The sequence below is a fragment of the Octodon degus genome, unplaced genomic scaffold (genome assembly GCF_000260255.1).
Source record: "Octodon degus isolate 3935 unplaced genomic scaffold, OctDeg1.0 scaffold00118, whole genome shotgun sequence".
NCBI lineage: Eukaryota > Metazoa > Chordata > Mammalia > Rodentia > Octodontidae > Octodon > Octodon degus.
Genome location: NW_004524694.1, coordinates 958,727 through 984,434, shown reverse-complemented (window position 1 = coordinate 984,434; position 25,708 = coordinate 958,727). Strand labels below are relative to the sequence as shown.

The window sequence follows — 25,708 nt, the reverse complement described above, 5'->3', positions numbered from 1 at the left end:
ATTTCTTCTTTTGCAGTCAGGTTATGATTGGAAGTGCACACGTCTGAACTCCAGTCACGCCGCAACATCTCGTATGCCGTCTACGCCAAAAAAAAATAGAAACTAAATGAAGACAATTCATTAGAGAAAAAACCTTAGCTTTAAACAGTTCTGTTGAGAAGTAGAATTTAAAACATGTAATGATCAGTTTGATACAAGAAGAGAGGAGTCTGAGTTAATGCTTAACTTTATTACCTTGGGGATTGAGTAAATAGTGTTCACCTTGGCAGAGGTGGAGCATGTAGGAGGAGTTGCAGGTTTGAAGGGAAAGATCTTTTGTATTTTGAACTGGAAAACTAACTGGTAACCCAAACTCACCTCAGATTAAGTAATAACGTTAGCAAGCAGTTGGAAAGTTGGATTTAAAATTTAGAAGCAAGATCTAAGCTTCAGAAATAACTTTGGGAGACAAGGATATAAATATGACAGGCAAAGCTATGAGGGTCCATGGAACAAGGAGTCAACTAGAGAAACTCTAAGAGCAGTGAAATAGATGTAAGAGGAACCTGGGTAAGTCTTTCTTATAGGTGAATGTATGTAGTTACAATAACAATGCAGACTTAAATGTAAAAAAGAGCACCAAAAGCACTTGGGTTTTAAATTTATTTTCTTTGACAAATTTCAAATGCACCTGAGAATGATTTTTAATACAATTATGATAGAGATTGTGCTAAAACGCTAAAATACTTGTATAAGAATATTTTTATCTTTGCCTGATTAATGGTTTGATTGTTACTTGGTTTGAGTACTTTTTTTAAGCTATTTTTTTATTTTACTTTTTTCTTCATGAATAGACTTGTTGACCTTGAATCTGACCAGTACAAATTTATTATATGGCTCAATAAAAAAAAAAAACTTCAATAAAAATCAGACTTCTTTAACTATACAAGTTTATACCCACCTTATGTTCTTTGTTTACCTAAGGAAATGCAACTTCACCACAAGTACAAAGACCATCTTTCATGGACTACTTTGATAAGCAGGACTTCAAGAATAACAGTCATGAAAACTGTAATCAGAATGTGCATGAGCCCTTCCCTATGTCCAAAAATGTTTTTCCTGATAACTGGAAAGTTCCTCAAGATGGAGACTTTGACTTTGTAAGTACATTTTAATTCTATTTGCATTTTCTCTTTTTGTATTTTATCATCACTTTTTTATAGAGTTCATAAGTATGAACTGTGTATAAAATTTTAGACTGTGTTTATGTTCAATATACAGCCATGTTATGGGTTGGTAAAATACAGTTTGGTTACAAAAATGTATCTGCAGAGAAATATAAATAATTGCTTAGGATTAAATAAATCATAGCTTGTATTTTAGAACTCCTTAAAACTAAAATGACAGCTATTTGAAAAGAGTTACATAATAGCACTATTATAAAATACATCTGGCAGTAAATTTGGCTACCAAAATAACTGATCCAAAGATGTTCATGATACAAACATTGAGAAATTTGCTTCAACTTTGAAAGTTAACTGAATTAGTGTCTACTTAAGTATTATTTCTATTTGGTGTATCTATAAGAACAGTCCTAGATAAGATATAATCTTCAGTGTAACACTGTGCCTTATTGCCTATTTTGTTACATTTTCTCTTGAGCTTTTTTTTGCCCTGCTCATTATTATTTTCTTTAAAGAATGAAAAGAGGATAATTTGTCTGAAAGCAGCTATATCCAGAACTTTATATAAACCAGTTTGGTTTAAATAATAGCTTTAAGTGGTAATTTGTTACTTTTGCATAGTATTCTAAAAGATTTTCTTCCAAATATAATTATGATGTATTCATAAATGCATTATTAATAACTGATATTTTAGATAGGTGTGTATCTTTACAAATTTTAATATTAAGCCACGTTGCTAAGACACCACGATGCTTAGTGCTTTGAGACTGTATCTTTAAGTGCTTTCTTCTAAATTTTGATAGTCAGATAATAAAAATTTTTTAAAAATCTATCCTTTACAAATTCATCACTAATTGCTGGCACATGTCAATGGTATGATTTACAAATTGGCCTGAAAGCATTAACTGTAAATCTATTAATCCCTTTTCAATAGCAAAGTAAGAAATTATAAAAACAAAATCTCTTTTTTAGTTCTAGCAAAGTACCATTGTAAGCTATCGGCTTTTTAAAAATTATAAATTATTTAGGATACTGACATTCAAACTTTAAATCATTCATGACTGATGAATAATGTAGCATATTTAGCATTAAAGAACTCTGTCTTGTCTCAGTTGGAATAAATCTTAATGGCGTCTGGGAAATGGTTTGAAATAAGTGAACTACAAGTAATGAATAAATTATTATATTTAAGAAATACTAAATAAAATTATTTAATTCTCTTTCAGTTAGTCTTTGCTATCACCACAAACTTAATGGTTTTTTTAAAATAATGATTTTATTTGTTCACCATTTTGGACAATAATAATGTAATTTGGCCAGGCTCAGCTAACTAGTTCTGCTGGTCTCACCTGGGGATTTTCAAGTGACTGCAGTCACCTGACAGCCCCACTAAAACAGTTGAATAGTCTTTCTGAAATTCTTGCTCATGTTTCTGGCAGCTGTGCTGAGTGTTGGCCAGGCTGTGTGGTCTCATGAGGCAAGCCTAAGGTTTCTGTGTGGTGGGAGTAGCTTTCCAAGCATGCAAAAACAGAAACTGGAGGCTCCTTGGCCTCAGTTTAGAATTCACTGAGTCTATCTGAACACTGTCCAGAAGCATCAGATAGAATGAAATACCTCAGAATATTCTTAATTAAGAAGGTGAAAGACTGATTATAAAATGTTGCTGCAAGAAATTAAAGAAGTCATCAGTACATAGAAAGATAGCTGTTGATGAATTGAAATACCTAAAATTGTTAAGATGTTAATCTTCCCCAAGGCAGTCTACAGTTTCATTGTAATTTATATCAAAATCCTAATGGTGCTTTGTGCAAAAGTAGAAAAGTTCTTGCTAAAATTCACATGGGGCTCTTAAAGGGCTCCCAAATAGTTAAAACAACCTGGGGAAAGGAAAAAAATGTTGAAAGTCTCTTATATCCTGATTTTAAAATATGTTACAGAGCAACTATAATAAAAGAATGTGGTACTGGCATAAATACACCAGTGGAATAGAAATAGAATTAAATAGAAATACAAGTACAGATAGAATAGCCAACATTAAACCCTTTTGTCTGTGGTCAGAGTATTTTTGACAAGGCTACCAAGACTTGTGTTAATCACCTTTCTACTACTATAACAATGTAACAAGGGCAGTTACTTTACAAAGACAAGGTTTACTTGGGCTCTTGGCTCTAGAGATCTCAGTTTATTATCAGGCAGACCCATCATTTTTAGGCCCCAAGAGGAAGGTACTGGATGGCAATAATAGGAAATACGTAGCAAAGCAAATGCTCATCTCTGGCCAGGAAATGAGAGAGAGAAGGGGGCCCACATTCCACAGCACCCTTTATGAGCATATCCTCAGTGACCTCAGAACCACCTGTTAAACTCTCCCTGCTAAACTGAGATGTCCGCCACTTTTAGTGCACTACCCTTGGGACCAAGCTTTTAAAACATGGGCTTTGGCACCATTCAACATTCAAGCCATAGCACCATTCGCTGGAGCAAAAAGTAGTGTTCTCAACCAGTTGTACTAATGAGACTAATATTTACTTGGAAAAAAAGGAAGTTTGACCCTTACTGTACTCTATATACATAAATTTCCTGAAGGGATCAAACATTTAAATGTAAGAACTAAAGCTATAAATTCTGGGGGGAGAAAAAACAGTACAGTAAGTCCCTGACTTAGGAACATTGAGCTGCAAACTTCACGTTTATAAGATTCACAGGTATACTGCCTAAGACTTTGTTGGATTACTAATGAATCTGATTTATAAACTCAGAATGGAGCTTGTCTGTAAGTTACTGTACAGCTTCGTGATTTGGGATTTGGCAATGAGATTTTTGGATAGACAGATAACAGGAGAAAAGATTGATAAATTAGACTACATTCCATTAAAGAAAATGTGGTACTATATTACACACAATAGGGTACTACTGTGCCACAGAAGATAAACTTGAGTGATGTGTAAGAAAATAGCTGTGCCTTGCAGCCATAATGTTAAGTGAAATAATTCAAGCCACAGCCTTAAATACTGCTTGGTTTCTCTTATGTGAGAAACACAGACTATAAATAGAGGTAACAGAAGAGATTAAAAAGTAGGGAGATAGATTTTGTACAAATGGGAAGAAGGAAGGGAAAACAGGTGAATAAAAGATTTATGATGTGTTAGGTACACATACTAACTTGTCACAAGGAGCATAATCATTAGGTGCTGCAAACTTGTACTAATAAAAAATTGTTAAAAACCTGTGGATCAGAGAACACTATCACAGTGAAAGACAGCCCATGGGATGAGAAAGAATATGTATCTTATGTCTAATGAGGGTTAATACCCTGAATATATAACAGACAACTCAACAGCAAGAGAAAAACAATCAAAACTGCAAACTTCTGAATAGAGGTTTCTTTCAACATATAAACACTTGAAAATTTGCTATCACCAATCATTAGAAAATGCAAATCAAACCAACAGTGAAATATCGCTTAGAATCCATTCCATGGCTATGCTCAAAACAAACACAGCAACAAATGTTAATAAGGATATAGAGAAATTGGAACTTCTTCTTTACATGCTGCTGGTAGGACTATACAACGGTACTATTTCCATGGAAAGTAGAATGGTAGCTCCTCAAAAGCCATTAATCGTAAGATGGCCATCTGATCCAGCACTTATACTTCCGGCTGTATGCCAAAGAAGTGGAATCACTTACTCAGACAGATACTGTATACCCATAGTTTACACTAGCCAGAAGGCAGAAGCAACCCAGTTGTCCATCAGAAGATGAGTGGAGAAACAAAAATGTAGTATTAGCATAGAAATTGTAATCAAAATATATAGTAAAATATTTAAATTTTAAACGTTTATTGTAGTAAAACACATACTGCCAATCCTCCCAAATACTTTCCTCAGGACTTTGTACTTGCCAGGTAGGTGCTATGTTGCTGAGCTATCTCCCTGGCCCTTTTCTCTCACTTTGAACACATTTATTTTATTCTGCCATTTTCTGAAATAGTTATGGAAGTACTCTTTTGTGCATATCTTTGTGAAGTATGTTAAAAATAGGGTGAACGCTGCTGCTGAGTGCTATCCAACAAAAAGGCAGGCTCATAAAAACATGTCTTCACTGGGAAAGCAGAAGGTATGTTTATTGACAACGAAGTAGAGATGTTCAAGTGTATAGTGTTAATTTTGAGCAGTATGGGAAATAAAGTGAAAGCATAATTTGGGTCAGATACTAAATTTAGGTGAGATGTTAGAAAATTGCAGAGTCTGAATTTTTATTTCATATAGAGTGAGAAGTTAGAGAATGACTGATAGAAAGTGTCTTAAGGATACCTATTAAGGGTAGTGTGTATAATTACTTGATAGAAAAGTGGAGGTAAAATATAATGATTAATCTTAACTGTCAGTTTGATTGGCTTGAGAGACACCTAGGAGATTAGTAAAGCCCACTTCTAGGTGTGTCTGGGTAGGTCATGTGGACATGACCTGGGGCACTGTGTCTGGCCCTGGCCCCTTTCTCTTAGTCTCTTTCCCTCTGTTTGCTTTCCCATTGCTATAGGATGAGCTGCTGTTCCCTCCCATGTCCTGCTACCATGATGTTTCTGCCTTAGAACCAGCTGATCATAGACTGAAACCCTGAGCCAGGATAAGCCCTTTCCCTAAGTTGTGTAGCTTTGTCCTAGCAACAGAAAACTGACCAATGCAGAGAGGATATTAGGTATGAGGGGCTGGGTTGTAATAAAATAGAAAATAGGAAGAATGCTTATAGGAGACATTAGAAAAGATTATTCACACTGGGCATGGTGGCAAGTGCCTATGATCCCAGCATTCTGGAGATTAAGGCAAGAAAATTGCAAGTTGAAGACCAGTCTGGGCAATTTAATGAGACCATGGCTCAGAATTAAAATTTTTAAAAAGAGTTATGAATACAGCTGAGTACAAAGTCGTAAACTCAATCCCCAGTACTGAAGGAAAGAAATAGAAATGGCAGAAATAGTTGATATAGTAAATTAAAGCCTAAGTACTGTTCTGGTTAAAGTGAGGAACTAAGTGGTTAAAGGTAAAGTTTAAAAAAAAAAAAAGAGGCAAAATGCCTTCACAGTAGAAAAGAGACTTTATGGGTCACACAACTTGATCCAATCTTTACAGATATTTTATTTTGAGGCTTATACAAGAAAGTTTGATTAGACAGTTGAGAAGCAACTAGAGTAGTTTTCCCTTCTCTAGCATTTGTTACTTCTGTCAACTGGAACTACTCACCCTTCTCATCACTTTGAGGAAATGGAAAATGTTTGTAATAACCACTGAGAGGAATGTAAATGGGAATAAATAAGAGATGAGCAAAGGGAAGACTGCTAGGAGATGAGTAAGAATTACTGAAAGCAAGTGTGGCAAAAGACAAGCAAAGTATGTAAGAGAGGCAAAAAGAGCCAGGTGCGCTGGTGTAGCAGGATTTCAAGTTTGAACCCAGGCTGAGCAACTCAGCAAATTAGGGAGACTGTCTCTAAATAAAAACATAATAAGAGCAGGGAATTATCTTTGTGCAAAGGTCTTCGATTTGATCCCTGGTACCATAAAAAGTTGGGGTGAGCATAAAGAGAATAATTAGAGACAAAGTTTAGGTGGACACAGTGTAAGTGATGTGGTGTAATACTTTGCATAAAAAGTAAAGACATGGGCTAAAAGCAAAGGCAGACACCGGTTATTAATGATAAGGAAAATCTGTTCTTATCCATTCCCCCCACCTCTAGACATAGAATGTTAAACATTGTGTCTCATCAAAGTATAAAGCACATAAAGGTATATGTGTTTATATCTACTCTTTAAGATATTGGAAGACTGTTGCAAAGAGTTTTTGTGATTCCTATGTTTGTTTAACAGAAATTGCTTAAAACAAGTTGAAGTTGATTTGACTGTATTTTTAGGACATAGCATGTTTATCCTTCTACTTTGAGGAAAATTGGTCTCAAGGGAAAAAAATGAGAGAGAACATGACTTTTAGAGTATTCAGAGCAAATTCCTAAAGGACAAAGCTTATTCAGAGTGGCACCTGCTAGACAGATGTGCAGACTAGAAAGCATTCTTTTACTTAAAGCTAGTATACAGTACAATTTATATATGTATTTCCTTTTAAATCTTTAGGATTTCTCTTAGGTTTTCTGTGAATCATTGTTTCATGTTATGTTCCTGAATATAATGTGATTTTGGATTTTATGATATCACTAATTTGGAGGTTACAATACTGAATAAGGACATGTAAAATATATTTGGATTAATTGACCTAATTTTAGCTGCACTAAAAAGTAATTTTAACATGGGACTATGTAGATTTCTCAAACAAATGGAAAAGGCAAATCTGTTTATTATGGCACTAGTCTAATGTTTCATTTTTTTGTTAGAATTATTTCCAAACAGCTTTAGCATCCAGATTGTGTAGTATTAAATAGAGCACATGTAGATCTTGTTTTGTAAAACTTACGGTATCATAGTTAAGTAGATATATTTTGAGTAATGTAAAGATTTTGGAATAAGAACAAAATCTTAAAAAGCCATCTGTTAACCCACTATATTAGATTTTTTTTTAGCAAAAAGGAAACTGGATTGATAGTCATTATTGGTATAGGAGAAAGTAGGTAAATCAACTATTTCTGGTTTTGATTCAAACTGAATTTTACATTAGCATTTCTTAATTGTGTTTCTTGAGTATTTAATTCACATTGCTTTTGCGGTAAGGGATATAAAAATCCTCTAGAGCAGCAGTGGAGCAAATGTCTCAATAATTGTTGCAGAGGAAAACAAATCTCTGGGTATAAACTTTTCAGGCCTCTACTACTCTTTTCTGCAGTCCTGCCTCTTGATTCCCGGATTGGCAAGCCTGTATATATATTAGAATAACAATAACAGAAAGTCATCTCTGCAAAAGGTGGAAAACAATAAACACAAACAAAGTATCCACCCTGCTGCTGAAACTACCATGGGACTTTTAGGCATCTTCATTTTGTTCTGGAGAAACACTTCCTCCTCAGGGTCGTTTCAGTTTTCTCTATTGTCAGTAATTTTGAAGAGATAAAGAAACTGGAGACAGTGGGAGCCCATGAAAATGTATCATCATGGGCAGCGCTTAAGATATCCATGAGGAGAGTGTGTAAGCCAGCACTGTTGGCCAGTGTTTTATCCACTAGCAGTTTGCTGTCTTTTGCTTGATCTGTTTAAATACAGAAGAGGTCTTTGCTTTTTAAAGAGATGTTAGCTAAAAATTCCCTTGTAGTGTACTTAGTCGAAGAACTGCTTGTTCTCTTCAGTTCTTAGTTCAGTGGACTGAGGAAACCACTTGAGTTGAGTGAAGTATTTAAGCATATTGTCATCGATTAGCTCTGCATTAATCAAATGATTATTGTCAAGTATTTCCAGATGTTTGCAAGACTATTAACAAAGTATGAAAAGATAACCACAGATTTTTCACATTTATTTCTTCTAGCCTAAAGAAGAAATAAACACACAAAATCTCAAATGTTCCACTGGATAGCCCTGGATAAAGGTTTATGATTACAGGTGTACATGTGGCATGAACTTGAGTATATGTGGCACATTGTGCTTTCACGACTCACTCATTCCTTGTAGAGCCAACAGGAAATTAAAATTAATGAGAAGCCTGCACTTTGAAATACTTGCAGGATTCTTGACTACTTCAGTACTTCGCCAGCTCACGAAATTGTGCTGGCAGTCATATCCAACAGATGGTGTGGTGTGTGCACAGTTATGTCATGTGATTGTCTAGGTCTATATAAAATTTTTGTACAGTTTTGGCCATCAGGCTACTGAGGCATTTAAAACAGTCATAGTTTTTGATTGGAAAGTAGCCTGCTTCAAAATAAGCATTTATATACAAGTAGAAAATAATGTTAATAGTCAGTAGGCAACCAAATTGGATTTATTTTATAGTAAAGATAAAAAATTATAGTGTTCTACTCATTTTTCTATTTTTTCTAACATAATTTAATCCACTTAGCCACCTAAGGTAGAATGAGTATTTTGCTTTTTTATTTTTAAATATGCCATATAAAGTCCCTGAAATTTTTATTTGATGGTTGTATCTCAGCAGAGTTTACTGAAACATTAAGCTAATTCTACTTATTTAGGTAATTAATACCTTAAGTTAAAAAGCACTATATCATCATTTCCTTCACAAATTAAAATGAGCAGGCCTGCGTTCATTGCATTAATTAAGATAGAAAGCACAGGTGCAGCATGTGGTTTCTTGTCACCATGTTGGAATTTATTAAAATGTTTAAAGCACATGGCAAGAAGAAAAATATCTTACTCAAAAGAGTTCTAGAAAGCACAAATTTTCCTCATAGTAATTTGTTCTAATTTTAAAATGTAATTTATTTAGAATGTGAAAAATTGGCTACTTTACACTTTAAAACAGATACTGTACTCTGAGCATATGTTCTGGCTAATGTTGATGTCTGGGGAAAGTTATTTTGACTATGAGGACTTTCTGTTCATAACTTCATTATGGATGTTTAGTTAGTAAACTAGTAAACATTAGGGATGATTGGAGTGATTACATCCAAAGAGATTTAACCAATTAATGGAATTTAGGATCAAGAATGTACAACTTAAGGACCGGCCAGATGGCTCAGCAGATTAAAGTGCCTGCTTAGGCAGGCCCAGCAACCAGAATTCAATCCCCAGTGTGCCATGCTGGCCCCACCCCACTGGAGTGTGCTGAGACAGGGATTGAGACTGGTCGTGGTGGCTCCCGCCTGTAATCTCAGAACTTGGGAGGCTGAAAAGAGGAGGATCACTATGAGTCCGATGTGTGTCAGACCCTGTAGGCCCTGTATTAAAATACAAAAAAAAAAGAATGTACAATCTAATTTATAATCTTTTCAGACTGATGCTCCACAATATTTACCTCTTGAAATAAACCATTAGATTTCAAGTAAGTTGTTAGAATTGATACAGATAACTAGTAAAGCAGATATGTGGCTATGCTTCAATAGTGGAACAGTTATTTCTTACTTGAACTGTCAAAAAATGAAATTTCTTTTAAGCCTAAAATTACTCTTGTATTTGCATAATTAAGTCAGAATATACATAGTTCACTATCAGAAACCTTTCTGCAACTGACTTTTATCAGACTTCCTAATGTACATTGTTTGCATTGAAGTAGATGGGTTTTTTGGAATCTGTTAGACTTGTTGGCTTGGTTGGATTAACATTAATACATTTTTCTTGTGTTCTGACATTAGGGTAGCAACAAGATCTTATTAAAATAGAAAGCACTTAATTAGGTTGGGTTTCTAGTAAAGGACATCTTTTATTAAAAAGTCCAAAATTGGGTTGTACAGTTATAATTGTCTTGATTCAAAATACAAATCACCTTGTTTCATGACTTTGTCTATCCATCAAAGTAAACACGTTTCCTTTCCAAAATGTACAGATTTTAAGAGAAAAAAGATTGTCAGCTAACTGGTATATTGTAGCAAATAAATGTATTTAAGGAAAATAGTATCTTGATTTCCTTGTTATTTCATGGCTCTTAACACACTTTATTCTTTTTTTTTTTTTTGGAACTGGGGATTGAATTCAGATCCTTGCATTTGCCAGTCAAATGCTTATCCTACTGAGCCATCTCCCCAGTCCCCACGCTTTTATTCTTTGTAAATTATGTTGCATGTTAAAAATTAATGTGTGTATACCTGTTGATTTAAATTGCCTTCAATTTAATATTTTATTTTCTATTTTAATGTGAAGGCAGAGAAAACTATAAAATACCTCAAACCACAAATATAGTACTTGTATATTAAGAACTAATAACCAGTATTATTATTGTACTAATGAAATGAATATTTAGTGGTAGATTATCTTTGTTAATGGAAGAGATCTAAAACAGTAAGTTTTATGTTCTCATGATTATATGCTTTGATGAAAAGAACTTTACTGTCTCACTATAATTTTAGTGACAGCCGTCTTCTTACTTTTAAATATTTAATTATTCTTGTCTTAACTATGAACACTGAAAGACTTAGCTTGCCTCTACAAAATACAACTGTGTTATAATGCAGATGAGTTATTTGTTTTCCAGAAATCAGTGAATTGCAGCAAAAATTTATCAATAAATCCTATATTTATTCTTGCTTTTAGAACAGTTTTACAGAAAAAAATTTATTTCAATAACTGAGTTAAAGGGGCCGGGGAGATGGCTCAGTGGAATAAGCGCTTCCCTGGCAAGCACAAGGATCTGAGTTCAATCCCTGGTTCCGCAAAAAAAAAAAAAAAAAAAAAAACCTGAGTAAAAAAATTATTGATGAAGTAATCATTTCACAGTAGTTCATTTGATATGCTACTATTCATTGACATTGGAAGCCATTTAAAATGAATTTTTCAGAACTTAGTCAATCTGAGAGCATCTTTCTATATTTTACATCAGTAATTCTCACCTATAGAAATTTCTTCCCTAATGATAATCACTTACACTTTTCTTTCTTCATGACTCCATTTGGAACTATTAAAAATCTTTCAATCTAGGCTACTGTGAAAGTCTTCTCTGTGGTTCGTGACAGGATACTGCTGGACAAATATTGAATATGATACAGAAGTGACCTAGGTGCTAAACTCAGACTTCTAGTGTGTATTTAGTGTAGCCTTAATCATTTGGCCAGTGGATAGCTAGTGCAAAATTTTTATCAAAGGAATAACTCTTATTAAATTTGCTTTTTAGAATTGGAAACACTGAAGATCTAGGTGAAATGGATTAAAGACCTGTTGAAACTGTCAAATTAAATTAAGACAAAGACAGTAGAATTAAACATAGGTCAAATTGAAGAAAGCACATGGATTAAATATTTAGAATCCTCTAAATCTGATAAACTATTATATGTAGGGAAATGGGATAAAGAGAAAGATTTCTGATTTAGAGAATTAGGCTGATGATGTTGCCCTTATTTGAAATAATAGTAAAAGAAAAGAACAGGGTTCCTAGAATGGGCTCTGTTGTGGATGAACTAAGCTTGCAATGTCTGGAGCACATATAAGTCCACTACAGTTGAAAGTACAAGATGGTCCTATGAAGAAGGGAACATTTGGCAGAGAGTGCGTGAAGTCCACCAAGGAGGTGGTCACAAAAGCAGATCTGAGGAATCCTAGATTAAAGGTGAACAGAGCAAGATCACTGAGCAGACAAGACTGGCTTTATTTAGCCATGGATGTGTATTCACCAGGCAAGCTTAGGTTAACTGAAGGCAGATTAAAGCTGTCGTGGGGGGCCTACCACCAATAAGATGTTACTCTTTCTTTGGCTGTTTTCTGGTAGTGGGTATATCAACCTATAGTTGAATTTTTTACATCATTTCAGCTATTAAGTTGTTAGTAATTCTTTGAAGATTTGTCCGTCTACTGTTAGTGTGAATAAGGAACCAAAAAACTGAGACCTTATTAGAAAGCTCTAAGCAATTACAACTCACGGGCTTTTAAAATGGCTTTAAAAAATATTTTGAAACATACTCTCTGTGTCTTCCATTTCTGTTCCTTAACTGTGACTTTGGACAAACGTTACAATTTGTGGTGGCTTTGGATTAATAAATTCTGACTAGTTAAAAATTTGGTATCTTTTCCTGCCCTTCATCTCAGGGCAAGCTACCCAAGTTACCAAAAAGAGCTGGCATTCTTTCTTCTCTCCTGGTTTAGCTCCTGGAGAAGTGGGGCAGGAGTGCAAGTGGAAAGACAGCTGAGGAGGCAGAGATCATCATATGAGCCTATTTAGCTCAAGATATTAGGGCTTACTCCAGAACTGCTGCATAATGTCACTGACAATGTCATGATTTTCATGTATATTTCATGTGTGATATTTTATCCTGGTTTAATTTAGCATTGAGTCCTTGTACAGAAACGTGCTGCTGTCTCTCGTTTCTGTTCCATTACTTCACACCCCTTCCCTCTATATGAGATGTGGATGCTTTTGGCCAGAAGCCCTTGGCTCTTCCCTGATCCCTGTGTTCCCTCACATGAGCCACAGGAATCTGTGTTTTATTTTTAAGGCCTCACAAAGTGGGAGGGTGAATAGGTAGGAGAAACATGAGAGGAGTTCCCCCTCTATCCTCAGTACGCTACTTCTCTCATTCTACTGAATCTTCTCTTGCAGGCTGCTTCACTAAGCCTCCCATCTTCAAAGCTCTCTAGAAAGAAGTGAATAAATTTCAAAGTGAATATATTTTCATACAGTTCCAAGGCCATATATCAAGTTCCCTACATTCTACTTCATTAATAGCACCAGGGCAAATTGTAGTCTGTACTATAAGCAGTCCAGCTTTGAAGTGAGGTGCCAGTCTGCCCATCTTGCAAGGTGCCACAGTGTCTGTGATTGAATATTTTAGTGATCCTCAACTTGTCTTCAGTGAGAACATGTTCATAAGAAATACTGCACCCAAGGTTCCTAATTTACCTTTACCCTCTTATGTAGGCTAAGGTGGTAGTTTGGGAGTAAGTAGTGAGGGCAGTTGTGCAACATCTTAGTAAACTCAGGGAACACAATTTGCCCCATCTTAATAGTACCTCTCTTCAATGTAGAAAGTTCATGTGTATCACTTCTTACTTTTTATGAGCCATGCCCTTCAACTCAGGGGCAACCAAAAAGATTCCCTTCAGCATTGTTTTTGTAAGAAGAAGCATCACTAACTTTAAAGTACATTGAAACATTTCATGTTCTATCACTACAGAAATATCTTAGTTTATTTATTGATTCCTCCATTATCTAGTAAATGTGTGTGTGTGTGTGTGTGTGTGTGTGTGTGCGCACACACACGCACGCTTGCAATGATGCAAACACCAGGCACTGACAATTTAAGGAATTCACTGTGCTGGTGATAAACATGTGAATATTTATTTCACTGATAGATGAATTGTCCAGATACCACTGATCTGAGTCAGAATGTAGGGGAAAAAAAAAAAAAAAACAAGCTTAAAAGTAATAACATGAAAGTAAAAATGTTAGATTTTAATTGTAATCATTTTTAATTAAACATCAGTGTCTGACATGCAGGATTCATTCTATCTGAGATTATAGAATTTCTGGTAGCCAGCACCGCACCATTACACAAGCCAGACTGCGATTCTTACAGATTGATTAAAGATTAGCTTTAAGTTTCTTCAAAAGGAAGAATTTAAGACAATAAAGTAGTGTTTTCTTTTCTCAATTTTTTACTTAGAAATGCTTAGCTTTGGGTTAAGAACATACTGAGTACTGCTTATATATGGCACCTATTATTTATATATCTATTTAGTTGTTTGTTTCATCAAAAGTTCTATAATGAATCTTCTTAAAATTATACTTCTGTCTCTAAAGTCATATTGATTCTAAAGGTTTAATTATGAAAATAAACATAATTCATACTAAGGAACTTAGAAAAATCCAGGCTAATCAGGTATCATCATCTCCATTTATAGTTTTATTACCCTGACAGTTTAAAAAAAAAAAAATCACGAGGCCAGGGATATAGCTCATTGGCATAAGTACCTGCCTAGCAAGTGCAAGGTCCTGAGTTCAATCCCTGTTACCACACACACACACACACACACACACACACACGAATCACATCCCTCTGAAAAGCAGGCTGTTTCTAAATGTGACACCTGAGACTTCTTTCATTCCAGTTTATGTTTTATAACTAAAACATTAAAACAGTACTGCGGCTGGAGAGATAGATCAGTGGTCTCAGTGCCTGCCTGGCAAGTGCAAGAACCTCGGTTCCATCCTTGGCACATGCCATGCTGACCCTGGAACCCTGGGTTTACTATGCTGGTCACCAAAATAATAAAACAGTGTCATGTATCAGCTTAGCAGTTGGTAATAATTTAATGCATATTTCCTAAATTAAATGAATATTCCCTTAAAGCCATGTTATAATTTAGAGAAAAATCTGTCTAAATATATGTCAAATAATAAAATCAGCTTCCAAGGTGAGAGAGCACTTTAAAACACTTGAGGATTTCTGTGCATTCTTTGTTCTGAGGGCAGGCCAGATAGCTCAGCAGATTAAAGCACCTGCTTAGGCAGACACAGGGACTGGGGTTCAATGCCCAGCACCACATGCTGTACCAGCCCCATCCCCAGGGTGCACTGAGGCAGAGATTGAGCCTGAATATGGTGGCACATGCCTCTAATCCCAGTGCTTGGGAGGCTGAAAACAGGAGGATCACTACGAGTCCCATCTGTGTAGTGAGACCCTGTAGACCCTGTACATATTTTTTAAAAAGTGTTGGCAGATTCTTTGTTCTGTATTCAGATGGATAATATATTACCAGGGAAAAATAGATGGTACTTATGTATCTGTACTTTCTCTACGTCCAAAGTTGTAATAATACGAGGAAACATTCCTAAAGATACCACTTCATAACTGTTATACAATTCCATATTGATGGACTTACACAATTCTATATTGATGGATTTACTTTTTGTATTTAGCTTGGCCTCAGTTAGCTTTCCTTAAAGGAAAAATTACAAAAATACTTAAGCATGACTACATATTTTTTATATTTGTTTGAGTTTTGGGATTAAAATTTTAATTTTTATATATCTAATAAAATTAATTGTAGATATAAAAATTTATTTGACTGTATTTGAAGTGATTCAAATTCATAAATATGAGTAAGACGTTTTCTCACCAGATTTTACTCATTTATTTACTGGGGACTTTTTGTTTTAATTGGGGTTTTTGTTTGTTGTTTGTTTGTTTGTTTGTTGTTTGTTTGTTTGTTTGTTTGTTTTTCGGAACTGGGGATTGAACTCAGGCCCTTGCACATGCCCGGGAAGCACTTATTCTGCTGAGCCATCTCCCTGGTCCCTAACATGAGGAATTTTAATAGGATCAACATTAAGTATAGAGCATCTTATTCATATTTATGAGATTTATTGGAGATTACTTTATGTAAATATGAATTAATAGTTAATGTTCTATTTTTAGATTTTTGTAAAGTAATATATCCGCAGTTAAACTTCCTTTTCAGTTTTTATTGTTTTATTTATTCAACAGAAGTACTTTAAGTACCCTCTATGTACCTTTTCTCTTTTAGAAAGTAACTTAGTCAAATGAGCTACTTGCACAATTATTATTTGTTATTCTCAGGGTAAATGATACTCTGTTTTACCTATTTTATATAATTATTGGGCCTTAAGGCTTAACAGAGTTAGCTGATTATTTTATCCAAGTTGGGGGTTGCAGAATTAAAGTAAACAGCATTTCCCCATCCCTATAACTAATAACTTTACTAAATTTAACAGACTTAATTAACTATAAGAATAATTCCAAATTTGGTATCTTTGCCTTTAGGCTGCTTGGTGTTTTCTTTATTCAGATTTAAATTCATGCTGTAAAAAACTGAATTTAAACACTTCAATAAATTATTAGTAGTTCAAAAGCATACTGATTCATATCCATTGACAATAGCTGTGAGTATACCTCGTAACTATTTAGGATTATTTACAGTTTGTGAGCCTTCTGAAGTCACAGGGGCTAAGAAAGAAGGAAAGTCTGAGCAGGGGTAAGGAGAGTAGAGTTGTATGGCAGTAAAAATACTGTAACCATTTGCAAAACTGATTAAGAAATTGCAGGAAGACAGATCGAATACATAACTGTCTTCAGACACAATCAAAAACACGACTTGGATTTTTGTGGTGTGCCTCTGGATTAGGCATTAAATTGAATTTGATTTTTAAATCATACTTAATAGCACCGTAAGAAAATGGCATCTATTATATCGAGTAATCCTTTCTTTATTATAGACTTTCATTTTTATTAGCACGTATTATCATGTATTCTTATGTATTAGAATGAGTGTTGTTCTTTTACCAGTTTTTGCTTTGATTAATATGTATTTGTGAGTAACCTAAACACTATTATTAGGAGAATTTATTTTGAAACCTAGTGCTTTCCTTTTTAACTTTATTAAAAATTTATTCTAGGTTGCCATTTAACAAAATAACTAAATATTGAGGCTTGTAAAATTTCAAAGGTAGAGAACCTGTTTTTATTTAAAATGAATATGAATGAGTGTCAATGAATGTTACCTATTTCACATAAACTTTAGCAAGTAAATAAATACTTAATTGTTAATTTTGGAATACATTTTAGTATGTGATGTATTTTTGAGTAAAAATCGGAATTTTAAATAGAATATGGAATACTAATTTTAATATACAGTTGAATCATCTAACATTAATAAAGTTTAAATTTACTTAAATCATGTGAAAAGACTGCTTGTCATAGTACTTTTCATTCTGTACTTTTTTTTATTTTATAGCTCCTATTTTGCTTTTTGGTTAAAGCTTTAAAGTTGTAATCTGTGATAAACCTTGGGCTTAGGTTTATGAGATAGTTTGTTTTGTAACCTAATTGCCTTAAAAAGCTATTAGATTATTAGTGTTCTAATCAAAATTTACACTATGTTAAAGTAATTCTTCCTAATAAAATTATTGGGATATTTTCATTAAATTTATCAATCTGAATAATTATCATCCAATTGAAATATATGATTTTATTCACAAAATAGATTACTTAAAATAGCCTAAATGTTTTAATACTCTAAATCTAGACTTTTAAATGAGTATACGCTTTAACACACATGTACTTGAAGTTGTTATGTGCATGGGTTTTATGTGAAATTGTCAAAAAGATTTAAAAATAAAATAAAATTAATGTTGATGTACCAGCCTGTGAGTACTTAGAGAATTGCCTAGGAATTTACCACTTAATCCTGTCCTCTTCAGTATATCTTGTCCAAGTTTAAGAGAAGGAATGGCATTTTGTTCCTATAATTATTTGACTTTCTGCAAACTCCCTTTCACCATATGCGGAATACCTAACAGGTTAGATCATTAAGCAAAATTCTTTGATTGAATACTCTGTAATGGATGATTAGGAAGGGAAAAGGCTATTACATGATTGGACAAATTTGGAATTAGTATTAGAAAAGTTTTTATTTTTATAGTTCAGTTTCCCTGAGTTTTTATTTACTCAATTTATAAGACATCTGAAAATACATCATTAGTTTTTACCTTGACCTTGCCTGATTTTTTGCATCTTATAAAAAAAGAAGGCCATGGAGGAACTACCCACTTGGGCCCCCCTCCTGTCCCTCTCATGGACAGGAGCTTTCTTTCTCTCAATAAATAAATTCTGCTCATAACCTCCATTTGTTCCTAAAATTCATTCTTCGGTTTTAGAGAACACGAACTCATGCAGGTCAGGTTGGGAGATTGTTTTTCTCTATGTTATTTGGAGGTTCCCTGTATGTTTTGGAGTTCACCCACCCGAGACCAGTTTTTCTCCCTGTATCATTTTGGAGGCCCCACCGAGATCATTGGACAGAGGTATGAGTTTGCTTTTCTTTCATAAATTCTGAATTGGGACTTGCTTAGGTAACAAATTTCCCACCTCCTGTCCTCCTAAGCGAGGAGGACAAATTTCCCATTCTCTCTACCTTAGCCTCACATGGTTTTACACTATAAAAGTCCCTGGAAGAGATAGCTTCCCAAGGAACTACCCGCTCAGGCCCCCTCCTGTACCTCTCTTGGACAGGAGCTTTCTTTCTCTCAATAAATATATTCTGGGGGCCAGGGAGATGGCTCAGTAGAATAAGCGCTTGCCTGACAAGCCCAAGTGTCTGAGTTCAATCCCCAGTTCCGCCAAAAAAAAAAAAAAAGAAGAAAAAAAAAAAAAAAATGTATTCTGCTCAGAAAAAAAAAAAAAAGAAGGCCATATAGTTAAAGTATTTATTTGAAAACAGTTTAGAATTTTACTTACTTTCTGTCAAATGATAGTACTTGTTAGTCCTAAATTTTAAGAACTTAAGTTTACTTTTCCATAAAATTTCCCGAAGTATGTCTTTTTTTTTTATCAAACTAAAACACAACCAACCACCAAGAACTGAAAATAGTGTACCACAATATTATATGTGCACCCATGTTTATAGTAGCACGATTTGTTATAGTTAAATCTCAGAAACACCCCAAATGCCTATCAGCCAAGGCATGGATGTAAAAGATGTAGTGTTTTTTACACAGTGGAATATTACTCAGCTATAAAGAAAAACTGAATATTATAGTTTGGATGCAACTAGAGTCCATATTTATAAGTGAAATAAATCAGACTCGCATGCTTAAATGTCATATTGTCTCCCTAGTATAAGAAGCTGAAAGAGTAAATAAGATCCAAAAGGTATAATAGATATCATGAAAGGAAAAGAAACTGCTGGAAAGGAAAAAAACTGGAATGGAGAAAAGGAGAGAAAAGAAGGAAGGAGGAGGAAAAAAATACACATACACACACACACACACACACACACACACACACACAATAGCAAAAGTAATTGTACTACTGATTTATATTACTTCATTGAAAGCAGCAGTGCTTGTATTGTTTGATGAATTTTCCATGCTTATATCAGGTAATCTGAACAACTACTTTGAAGATAACAATATGCAATATAATAACCATTGTTAATTTCCTATCATCTTTTGATTTTTATTGCTCATTTTTATTGCTTTTTTATTCTCTTTTAAAAAACTTAAATAACAAAAACAAATTCCTAACAGCTTCATTTAAAGTGTATACTTCAGTGATGGTTTAATGTATTTCCAGTTGTACAACAACCACCATAATCAGTTTTATATTTTTATTGTCACTCCAAAAAGAACCTCTGCTCCAAAAAGAACCACTATGGTGGTTAGTCATTCCCCATTTCCCCCTAAAGCTGTCTTCTGCCACCCCAGATGTACACAACCACTGCTTTCCTTTATGTTTCTGTGCATTTTTGATCCTAACATTTTCATGTAAAAGAAATCATACAGTATGAGCCACAACTATTTTTTCCTCTTCTAGTAGATAGGTTATTATTTCAGGATGAGTATAGTATTAGTTTAGTGTAGAAATTGGCCAACTATAATACTAGAAAGTATTTCTTAATATAGTATAGATATAACTGGAAATGTGGAACAAAATATGTTTATGTGGACTTGTTAGGACATTAAACGCTAGAATACTGACATCTATTTCCTAGACATGGCAAATCAGTTTGTAATACATAATAGTTATGCCCCAAGTTCATTGTACGTGGGAGTCTAGATTTCTAGGTTTAAACTTAATTCATTGGTAACTCAGTGAGTTTTTTGAGTAAATAAATACACCTTAAAAATATTTAACAAATTCATAATGGATAACTTTTAGATTATTTATCTTTGTGGATGTTTCCTAAAATTTCTAATATGTTTATTTAGTGTTAGTTCATTTTTATAGACTTACCAACCATTTTCTTAGGCACAAGAGTAATAATAGTACATTAGAAAATACATGTTGAAGTATTTAGATATGTTTCTTCTTCCAATTTTGCATGCATACATCTTGTAATATGAATAACTAATTTGAAGATAACACTGAACAATACAACAAATACTGTGAAATTCATATTATTTTGTTTAGTGAAATTCTGTATCATTTATAATTTTGTTTTAATACTATTTTGTACTGTTTAAATAATAAAATTGTTTTAAAGTTTGATATTAATAGAGAAACAGATATCAGATATTATCCATTCTGCTAATTCTCCACATAATTCAATTAGAAATTAGCATCTTTGCATGTCTCTTGTTATGAATTAAATCACTGGCACGTTTATTTATTCTTTTAAAAAGTAAGTAAAGTATTTAGGTATAACATGCTATGATATTCGTCTGCACATAGGTGGTTCAAAATGGTTCAGAATGAAAAATTGTGTTTTTATGGGGAGAAAAAGGGGTGGGAGGTGGCAGCAAGCAAATATGGCAAAATGTTAACAATCATGGAACCAAATCAGAAGTTATGTAGATATGTTTGTTTGACAGATAATCATTTATTGACTCCATTGTACTAAAAAATGTCTATTTGTACTTCTTCCGCTGTGAAGTATCTGTTCATTTCTTTTTGTCTGTTTTTTGACTGGGTCTTTAATTTTAGGTTGTCTGACTTTTTTTTTTTTTAGTTTTATATATATTCTAGATATTAGTCTTCTGTCTGCGGAGTAGCTGGAAAAAATTTTTTCCCCATTCTGTAGATTCTCTTCATGCTGCTAATTGATCCCTTATGTGTACAGAAGATTTTAGTTCAATATAACCCCACTTGTTGATTCTTGCCATCATGTCTTATGCAGTTGAGGTTCTGTTCAGAAAATGTTTTCATGCACCTATGCGTTCAAGTGCTTTACCTGTTTTATCTTCCAATAGGTTTAATGTTTAGTACAAATGTTCAACAAAAATGTGGAAAAATGTTCAATCTCTATGGTTGTTAGAGAAATACAAATTAAGGCAGTGCTCAGAATGACATTTTCTTTCTTGCTCAGGAAAGAATGACAGTTATTAAGAAATCAAACATTAACAAGTGATGTCAAAGCTGTGGTAAAAAGGAAACTCTCTTACATTGTTGGTGAGAACTAAAATTAGGAATTCCATATGTCCCAGCTATCCACTTACAGATATCTTCTCCAAAGAATGTAATACATCATACTACAGTGATATATGCATACCAGTACTTATAGCAGTGCAATTTATAATAGCTAAATCCTGGAAGCAGCCTATATAAACATCAACAAATGATAGAATAAAGAAAATTTGGTATCTATATATAATGGAATATTACTTAGCTATGAAAATGACAAATTTGAGACATTTGAAGAAACATAAATATACCTGAAAGATACAACATTGAATAAAATAAACCAGACAGACATAAGCTTAAATACCATTTGATATCTCTCATTTGTGATATCTCATTTGACGTCTCTCAAAGTACAAAAACAGAATAGTGAAGGATGGATAGAAGGGAGCTAGGGAAAGATCTCTTACAATAGGGAAGTAGTCCAAGGGAACAATGGTGAAGGGTGAAGAACAGGAGAACAGAAAGTAAATACAGTAAAAGCTTTGCCATGTACAGGAACCTAGTAACTCCAGTGAATGTAAACAATATATGTCATAACATGAGCTCAGAATAATAACAAGAATGAAACTCAGAGGAGATGGCTCAGTAGAATAAGCGCTTGCCTGGTAAGCGCAAGGACCTGAGTTCAATCCCCAATTCCACAAAAAAAAAAAAAGAATGAAGCTCAGACTGAAGGAATTGGAGGAGGAGGAGAGAGGAAGGGAGAAATTGGAGGAAGGAGATTTTTTTTAAAGAAGCATAGTATGTACATATATCCATACCTCAAGATGATTGGAAACCACATGCACTGCAAACATGTACTAATAAAATTTTTTAAAAGTTAAGAAGTACCTAACAGATTAGTAATGCATGCTCCTGGCCATGGCTGGGTGGGTCATAGAGCTGTGGCCTGGGGTACTGTGTCTGGTCCTTAGCAAGCTTCTCTCCAGTGCTGTTTCCCAGCTGCCTTAAACTGAGGGGCTTTGCTGCAACATGCCCTTCCCCTATGACTTTCCTGTCTTAAAATCTGTAGACTACGGTCTGAATCCCCTGAACCATGAGCCAAATAAACCTTTCATCCTTTAAGTTGTGTGTCAAACAATAGGAAAGCTACTATTATTATAACTTTTCTATGGATATTTGAGGTTTTTTATAATAAAGGAAGAAAATATATGCATTTTCTTTCTATAAACTATGCTGTTTTCCAAAGTGTATATATCATTTAAAAGTATTTGATTCAAAATATATCAAGTGTATTTTTCTGTAATTGATTTCATATGTATGCTTCTATTTTTACCTTTTATAACTATTATATTTTTATTCTCAAATATTGTACACTGAATGTTATACATTCAAATTTAGAAAATAATTATGCATATACCAAAATATCTACCACCTCCATTAAGCAATTTAAAGGACAATACTTTGGAAGCCCTTGTATATCCCCCTCCCCATGGAAGTATCTACTACCTTTGGTTTTGTGGTAATTATTCCTCTCCCTTTCTTTATAGATTTACTACAGAGGTATATATCTCTAGTCAAAATATTATATGGGCTCCCTGGTTTTTGACTTTAGATAGATGAAGTGTATGTTGTGTATTCTTTTGTGATTTGATTCTTTGAAAAGCTTTGATAAATGACTACATTGGTAATGGTTATAGCAACTTTGTGGGGTGAGCCTTAAGCATTATTCAAAATTCATTCAGCATTGTCATAATGACTATGTTAAATTTGATATATTTGTTCAAAAATGTATGGGGAACAGCAAGGGGTCCAAGAATAGCTAAGACTGGCTAGTATTTGTCTGACACTACTATATACTAGTGGTATATCTGTAAATAGAACACACAAAAATCTCTGCTGTCACAGAGATTTTTGTGTGTTCTATTTACAGATATACCACTAGTATATAGTGGTACATTCTAATGGAGAAAGTGGTAAATAACCATAATTAATAGGTCACTCTGTGATAAGAGATAATAAATGCTATGGAAGGGAAAAAACCAGATAAAATAATGGGACTAATGTCGGAGCAAGAGGGTTTGCAATATTGACTACAATGGTTGGCAAGTCTTCATTTAGAAAATGACATTCATTTAGAAAATGACATATAAGTAAAACCCTAAATAAGGTAAAGGATGAAGCAGGGAGTGACCATGTGGATATGTAGAGGAAGAACATTCCAAGCAGAAGAACCACCCACTGTAAAGGCTGACAGGGAAGCTTTGTTGTATTGGGGTGATAGCAAAGAGGCACATTTATTTGCATGAGCTGAATGAATTAGGACCAGAGCTTAAGAAGATAAGGTCAGGGAAATAACAGAGTAAACAAGATAGTAGGTTCTAGAAGACATTGAGGATTTGGACATTTATTTTAAAAGAAATAGATAACCATAGAGAAATAGCTTGATCTGTGATTTACTTTAAAAGTTTGCTTTGGCCACCTTCCAAAGTCCAACTGATGAACCAGCGATAAAAACTATCATGCAGGCTGAAGGCACTGGAGTTCTTAAGAGTTGGTCAGGTTCCTGACAATTTTGAAGATACAAAGCAACAAAATTCTTGATTGATTGAATGAGAAAATGAAAGAAACAGGACTCAGGAAAAGTCCAAGGTGCTTTGTTTGAACAAAACAAGATAGAGTTCCCTACAACTGAATTAGGAAGGAAGATGAGTAGAGCTTTTTGGGTGAGAGAGGATCAAAAGTTCAGATTTTAGAAGAAACATGTATCTTCTGCATCTAAATGATATGCAAGTATTCAGTCATATAGACTGCTGAGAGTTCAGGAGAGAGCTCTAGTCTGCAGTTAGGGGTTGAGTACATAGATGGTATTTAAAGCCTGACAATGAATGGATATTTAAGGAATGAGTATGTGTTGAGAAGAGAAGGTTTGTATTGGTTTCCTATGGCTGCCATAACAAATTACTATAAGTTTGGAGGCTAAAAACAATAGAAATGTATTCTTATACAATTTTTTTTTTTTTTGGTGGAACCAGGGATTGAACTCAGGCCCTTGCGCTTGCCAGGGAAGCACTTATTCCACTGAGCCATCTCCCTGGCCCCTTATACAATTCTTGAGGCCAGAAATCTGAACCAGCTCTTATGAGAGTAAACTATACTGTCAAAAAAGTTGTATTTCCTCCAAAGGATATAGCAGAGACTCTGTTTTGGTTTTTAGCATCTTGAGTTGTATTTATTGATAATCCTGATTGACAGCCCTGCCTCCATTTCCCAATGGAGTAACATCTTTTCTCTTACTTTCCTTTTTGCTACTTCTGTTACTTAAGCTTTCTCTTCTGTGTAAAATTTTCCTCTGCCTCTGTCTTATGAGGACATTTGTGCTTGCATGCAGGGCTCATTTCCCATTTTAAGATTCTTAAATTAATCACATCTTTAGTCTTTGCAATATAAATACACATTGGCTGGTTTCACAATTCCTCCTCTTAATGATAGAATTAGATATCATTGAGAGGAGGCATTGTATAGCTTATCACCAGTCTGCCCTCTGATCCCCAAAAGACTTATGCCTGTCCTGTGTATGTACAGAATACATTGTTTGCTACATCTTAGTGTCCTTAAAAGTCTCAATACCTTATAGAACCAATTCAAGATCCAAATTGTCCTCTAAATGTCAATGCTTTTCATAATCAGGTACAGGTTATTCTCTAGTTATGATCCATCTTGGGGGGAAATTGCTCTTTAGCTGTAGGGCTATAAACTAGAAAACAAGTTACCCGCCCCATGTAATGGTAAAATAGCGAAAAGATAAAAGAGTTATAGATATTACAAAAGTGATGGAAGAAACAAGTTAGTCACTAGTCCCAAGTAATTTCAAAATCTAGTAATGAAAAACTCCAGTAGGTTTCATGGCTTAGCGGTAATTTCTGTGGTTCCAGACACCGCTCTGTAGGACTGAGGCTTTCTCTTCTGAGACAGGCTTTCTTTTTCTTGAAAGGAAGTGCATTCTTTATAGCTAAGTATTTTATCAGCCTGTTTCAGGAACCTGTAGAATTTGGAGAATATGTCAACCTTCTATCTCAATCCAAGCTGGGAGTATTTCTGCTAGTATAACATTGTTAGAAACATTGTATGTCTTCTGTTTATGTCATAGGGA

General features: G+C 34.2%; 1 protein-coding gene across 3 annotated transcripts in view; it reads left to right on the top strand.

The window, feature by feature from the left end:
* Nucleotides 1–25,708, top strand: part of Stk3 (serine/threonine kinase 3) — a 369,078-nt gene that overhangs the window by 286,126 nt on the left and 57,244 nt on the right. For all 3 annotated transcript variants that reach the window (XM_023699944.1, XM_023699946.1, XM_023699945.1), the window contains one exon: nt 964–1,139. In XM_023699944.1, the coding sequence (XP_023555712.1) occupies nt 964–1,139 (176 nt within the window). The remainder of the gene's footprint in view (nt 1–963; nt 1,140–25,708) is intronic.